General features: G+C 61.7%; 1 protein-coding gene across 1 annotated transcript; it reads right to left on the reverse strand.

Moving 5' to 3' along the window:
• Positions 1 to 2209: 2209 nt before the first annotated feature.
• Positions 2210 to 5947, reverse strand: NKX3-2 (NK3 homeobox 2). The gene is made up of 2 exons (XM_043448553.1): positions 5343 to 5947; positions 2210 to 3785 (listed from the first exon to the last, which is right to left on the reverse strand). The coding sequence occupies exons 1-2, from the start codon at positions 5806 to 5808 to the stop codon at positions 3253 to 3255; spliced, it is 999 nt and encodes a 332-aa protein (XP_043304488.1). The 5' UTR covers positions 5809 to 5947; the 3' UTR covers positions 2210 to 3252.
• Positions 5948 to 6248: the final 301 nt, after the last annotated feature.

Raw genomic sequence — 6248 nt, forward strand, 5'->3', positions numbered from 1 at the left:
CAGCTCCCATCTAAGTGTGTGGGTTGAACCCAGTGATCTTTTCGCCAGCTCTGAAATTCACTAAAGCCTGAAAGGGACTGAGAAAGGTGAAGTCAAAAGGTTCCCGGACTCCAGGGACAGCTGCTGTTGACGACCAGGCCCTGGCGAGGCCCAGAGGGTTCGGCCGGGCCCAGGGTCACAGCGAGTGGATGAGGGAAGATCCGATTGGACAGGAAGTAGGGAAGGCAGGAAGCAAGACTGACTTTCTCGCCTTTAAAGAAAGGGCCGGGGTGGAAGTCGAGAAGGAAAAGGAAATAAAGTAATTCTGAAAATCTCCAACAGAAAAGCCGCGTCTGCGGCCTGGGGCCCAGGTAAAGACATCCATCTTGGGTCGTGAAATGCGGTGGGAAATTGTCGGAGGGCGGGCTGGACCCGGAGGCCGCCTCCAGCTCCTGGAATCAGATCTTACGGCCTCGGGCCAACGCCAGTGGCGGGGCGGCTCAGAGTGAAACTGCAACAATTCGGGTCAAACTGAATTGAATCGTTTGAGTCAGGTTTCCCGGGCGACTCGAGCCAGCCCAGTAGAACCGGCCCAGGTCGGGAGCCCCCAGGGGGTTGAGGAAGGGAAGGGGGGCGACCCCGCCTGCTTAAGAAACTCCCCAGTCCTCTGGACTCCAAATTCGCCGGGACAGAGAACAAACTACAGTTTTAGGACGCGGCCACAAACTACTGAGGTTTTCAGAAGGAGGGGGAAAAACCTCCCCTCCTCTCCCAAGATCTCTGGAGAGCAGAGAGGAGATTTTAGCATTATCGGAAATGTTCTAATTTTATGTAAGGAAAAGGCATTCGGGATTAATGATGCGATTAAAACGGAATTTCAAAAGGTATCAAAAAGAAACCAAATGACAGCAGAAACCCTTTGGAAGGGAGCCGGACTTGGGGGCCAGGGCGAGCCTATGCTGAGGCCATTTGCTTTTTCCTTGGCATCTCCCTGTTTCCAGAAGCAGGAATCGTTTTTTGTAAAAACCTTCCTCGCGACTCGCTGGCCCCGCCGGATGAGGGGTGGCAGAAGCCGGGGCGTGTGGGTGCCTAGGTCAGAGGGTCAGAGGCTGGGAAAGACCGTAAGGTAGGGGAGGAGAGCGAGCTGGCCTACCCGCTCCGGGTGAAATTGAAAGTTAGCCTGGCCTGGGTTTCAGCGTTTTCCCAGCTGGGCCGCGGACTGAAGGCCTCGGCGCCTGCAGTATGGCATTAACTCTTCCTGGCTCGCTCCGGACCCGACATGAGGGGCGCATAGCGGTGAGGGGTTGGCACCGGTGAGTCCTTGGCATCTGGAGAGTTATTCTGGGGAACGCTGGCTGGGCACAGTTCATCTCTAAAATGGGGTAATAAATAAGCGTCGCCCTGCCCATCCTCTGCTCCCACGGTGGGCTTCTGTGCACATCAAATGAAGACGTGTCCTTGGGGGAGTGAGTGGGAACGTTCTGGAGCAAAGCGCAGTGTCATTGGCACCCAGCAGGGGTCAAAGTGCTGGAGACACCTTTTTAGCTCTTCCTTCGCCCCTAATCGGTTCAGAATTCCAGTGAGAGGTTTTGCTAGCCTAGTCTGGAAACAAAATAACACGAGGATCACTTAGAGCAAACTCTCAGAAAATCAAAAGCAGAGAGGATGCCGGCAGGTGGAGGAGGAGGCAGGTTAGGGTTGGGTACGGATGGGGGGTGGGCATGGAAATTGGCAGCGGGTTCAGCTCTGGAGAAGGGAATGGCAGCCCACTCCAGTATTCTTTCCTGGAGAATTCCATGGACAGAGGAGCCTGGCAGGCTACAGTCCCTGGGGTGGCCAAGAGTCAGACAGAACTGAGTGGCTTTCATTCAACTCTGGATGCTTCCTAGACTCTGAGACACTAGTGCCCACGGGGGGTGGGGTGGGGGAAGGGGAATCTTAGGCATTTGCTCCGGATTCACTGGGATTCCTCTGTGACTCCTGCAAAGTCCCAGAAATAGCAATTCCCTGAGCAGTGCCGGTTTAAACCCTTCCTGGAGGTGAGGAGCCGGTGGCTTCTGTGATGGGGGGAGGACTCCCGGAGAGGACTGAATGGGAAACTGAGCCCACTGTTACCGGTTCCCCCGAAGCCGGACAGAGAGAGGCTCAGAGAATACACCGCGTCCAAGAGGGCATGTTAAACTAAAAGTTTATAAATTAAAAGGGGAAAAAATACAACGAATAGAGCTTCCAAATTTCACAAATCTTTTTAAAGTTAATACTCTAGTTGAGTGCACAGTGCCCTTAAGGAGGCGACAAGCGGCGAGGTTGACAGGGTCACCTGTCTTAGGGACAGGGATGGGAGAACCCGGGTCCGGAGGCAGGAGTCGCGGAGGGCGGAGGGGATATTCACATTGAATACAAAAATAACCGTCATTTGAATACAAACAACTGCAAAGTGCTACAAGTTTTAACCTCCTTAAAAAAGAGAGAGAGGAAGGAAAAGAAAGAGAGGAAAGTTCTGCGAAGGACTCCTGGTTTGCGCGCTCTCCTGGTTCAGGGCTTCCAGGAGCTGCCCGGGTTGGTCGCAGCCCCGGGACTCCGAGAGGGAAGACGCCGGGCCGGGGCTCTGCCCAGAGGCTCCCTTCCGTACATTCAGCACCCAGTCAGGCGCCCCAACCCGAGCTTCGACAGCGGGGAGGGATGGGGCAGAGAGCCCGCAAACCAAGCACTTCACGGTTCAATGAACCCCTAGCCTGGGGCTCCTTGGGGACTGCCCGGGTTCTGCACCCCTTTGTAACAAATGCGATTTCCAAAAATAATAGATATGTAGATACACATAGATCGGTAGCATGGATACCATGAACTAGTGTGGCCTAGCGCACGAAGCTCCCGGCAGGCCTGACATGCTGGGATTCAGGCTTCCGTGGTCTCCAGGAGCTCTCTCCGCTCTGGGAAACGCCATCCCCAGGCAGACACAACCCAAATCCAACAGTGCGGTGGTAATAAATAGTGTCCGAGGGCTTCCCAGCAGGTGGGGACGAGGGGACGTCGGGTCCCTAGGCCATAGGATGCCTCTGTTCCAACTAGAAAAAAAGGCGCCCTCGTCTGGGTAGACCCAGTTCCTGCGGCCAGGGCGCACGTCCTGGAGAGAGGAGCCGGGCTGGATTTCATCCTCCACCTGCCTCCCTCCCTCGGCGGGGCGCCCCTGTACCCGGCACAACCCTGCAGGGCCATCGGCGCCCGTCCGGAGCTGGGGCGCTGGGATCCTTCGCGGCCTCACCGCAGGCCGGCTCACTGGGTGCCCGCGGCGGCCGCGCACGTGGAGAGCGCCCAGCCGGGGAGGCAGTAATAAGGGTAATAGTAGGAGGGCTGCAGGGGCAACAGCGAGGGTGGTCGCAGCACCTCTCCGGGCAGGTACTGTCTCTGGTCGTCGCGGACCAGCACCTTCACCGCCACCTTCTTGGCGGCGGGCGCCGAGGCCAGCAGGTCGGCAGCCATCTGCCGGCGCTTGGTCTTGTAGCGACGGTTCTGGAACCAGATCTTCACCTGCGTCTCGGTGAGCTTCAGCGACGCGGCCAGGTCTGCGCGCTCCGGCCCGGATAGGTAGCGCTGATGGTTGAAGCGGCGCTCCAGCTCGAAGACCTGCGCGTGTGAGAAGGCGGCGCGCGAACGCTTCTTGCGCGGCTTAGGCGCCGCGGGCCCCTCCTCCTCCTCCGCGCCGCCCGCCGGCCTGCCGCCGCCGCCGCCGCCACCGCTGCAGAGCGTGGGCACGCGTGCGCCTCCAGGGCCAACCCCGTCGTCCTCGGCCCTCGGGCTGCGGTCGCCTGCGGACCCGGTGGGAACAGAGACAAGACATGTCAGCACCGCCGAGGAGTGAGGTCCGGCCTCAACCGCTGGCGTGGGGGCTGGGGGTTGGGTTGGGGAGCGGATATACACTTTGATCCCGCCGGAGTGGTGGGGTGGGCCTGGAAACCGCGGTCCGGGAGGCGAGTCTTCCAACTCTGCCCCAGTCGCTTCCTGCCTCTAGTCTTGTTGTGAGCCGGCAAGGAACTCAGCCGCCGTATCAACCCTGTGCGGCCAAGATCCAGCTCCCTGCCTTCTCTGAGCTCCTCCGGGCGCCTCTCAGCAGATGTGGATAACGGGCCTGAGCGTCCTCCCAAATCTTCTCTGCTCTCAGCCCTAGAACCTCGGGACTCTCTCCGTGTGGGTTCACCCGCCACCTCCCGCGCGCAATGCGCGCACCTCACATGCATCGCAACAGCACACGCGCGGGCTGCGGCAACAGGCTACTGCCCAGGCCGTGGGTAGGTTTCTCCCTCGCCCTTCGAAAGGGGATAAAAGGAAGGCTGGGGGTTGAGGGGTGTCCCTGCTCCGAATCCTTAGACCCTAATCCGACGCCTGCTCCTGGGGCCCTTCCTTGCTCCCCCTGGCTGCACCCCAGCAGAGGTCCAGCACTCTGGCCTGCAGCGGATACTGTTCGATCGGAGCCAACATTGAGGCCTACACCGTTCAACCGAAAGGGCAGGCACGGGGGTCTTTCTGACCAGAGGGCGTGCCAGCTCGTGGCTGAGGAGGGCCCTCTCCCTTCTGGGTCTGGGATGACCTAAATCGAGCCCGGCTGCCTTCCGCTGGCTGCGGGGTTACCTCCAGCTCTTGGGTCCTCAGCCCAGCGCAGCTCTCCCTCGCCTGGGGTCTGAGAAAGCTAAATGAACCCTCCTCCCAAAGCTGCGGCTTGGTCGGCTTCCCGCTCACTTGAATGTTATCCCTTGCTACCTGTCTTTGAGCTGCCCGTCCAGGCTCTGGGACCTCGGGCTGGAAGCATCTCTGATCTCTGGGCCTTGGAGAAGGAAATGGCAACCCACTCCAGTATTCTTGCCTGGGAAATCCCATGGACAGAGGAGCCTGGCGGGCTACAGTCCATGGGGTCACAAAGAGTCGGACAGGACTTAAGAGACTAAACAATAACTGCTCTCTGGCCCAGACCCAGGGTACTGGCTCCCCAAATTCTCCAGGCCCAGGGTACTGGCTCCCCAAGGTCTCCGGGCCGCTCCCTCTTCCCTTTCCTTGATTTTGGGGATTTGGGGACAGACTCAGCCGAGGGCACTGGCGATGGACTCAAGGTTAGCGTGCAGTGGTTCCCTCCCACCCGGTTCTAAAGCACACTGCCCGAGGTCTGAGACTTCACCCCATCCGCCCTCTCTGGGGCTCAGTGGCCGGAAGGTTAGAGCAGCCTGCGCCAGCGCGCAGAGCTAAGGGTCTTGGCCAAAGCGGGGGGCCCAGGGCGCGGGGTGCTCACAGCTCGCCCACCTCTCTCTGCGCGGTTGCCCCCCTTGCCCAGCCCCTCAGCCCGGCCCCCTTTCCCAGCGAAGCCTGGGCCGAACCTGAGACGCTGGCCGACATCTCACTGTCGCTCCGGCCTGCGGCTTCCTCCTCCAGGTCCTTGGCGGCGGGCAGCTCGCAGACCGGCTGGCCGAGGCCCAGGGTCGCCCCTGCACGGCAGGCCCCGCTGGCCCCCGGCGGGTCCGCGCAGCGCCGGCCGCCCTCGTTCTCCTCGCTCAGCGCCGAGTCCGAGTCCCAGCCGCCCGGGCTCTCCGCCGTCCGCCCCGCAGCCGTTCTGGTCCCCGCAGGCGACGCCAGCAGAGAGTCCTCGGCGCCCCCCAGCGCGCCCGCGTCTGTCTCCCCAAAGAGCCGCCAGCAACAGACAGCGGGCGCCGAAGCCACTGCCACCGCTGTGCCCCCGGGTACCGAGCGCCCCTCGGTCGCGGGCAGCCCGCCGCGCTCCTCTTTCTTGTTGAGGATCGCCTGGATGGAGAAGGGCGTCAAGGTGTTGGCGCCGCGCACAGCCATCAGCGCCGCGGGCCGGAGCGGCCGGCCGGGCGGGCGGCTGGGGCGCGCGGGCAGCTCCGAGCTGGATGGAGCGCGCGGGGGCCGCTGCAGCGCGAGTGAGCCCGGCGCGCGCGCGAGGCCCCTGCAGCCCACTCCTGCGCTGCCCAGCAGCCTCCGCCCCCCACGGGCCCCGGATCAGCGTCGACCCTCACCCCCACTTCCGACGCCCACCCCACCCGGAGACCCCCCTCCCCCCCAATCCAGCGCCAGAAGTTCTCCTTTTCGTAGCTCAGCTGGATTAATCTCCCTTAGGGGCGGGCCGGGGTCTGGCCCTCGGAGGACTTGGGGTGGGGAGGGGAGGATCGGCGAGGCCCCCCTACGCGGCTGCAGTCCCCTCTCCAGCGCCTCCGGGGCGCACGGCCCGAGTCACTTTTTCTTTGCGCCTCTGGTCTCTTCCTTCC

The sequence above is a fragment of the Cervus canadensis genome, chromosome 26 (assembly GCF_019320065.1).
Source record: "Cervus canadensis isolate Bull #8, Minnesota chromosome 26, ASM1932006v1, whole genome shotgun sequence".
Lineage (NCBI taxonomy): Eukaryota > Metazoa > Chordata > Mammalia > Artiodactyla > Cervidae > Cervus > Cervus canadensis.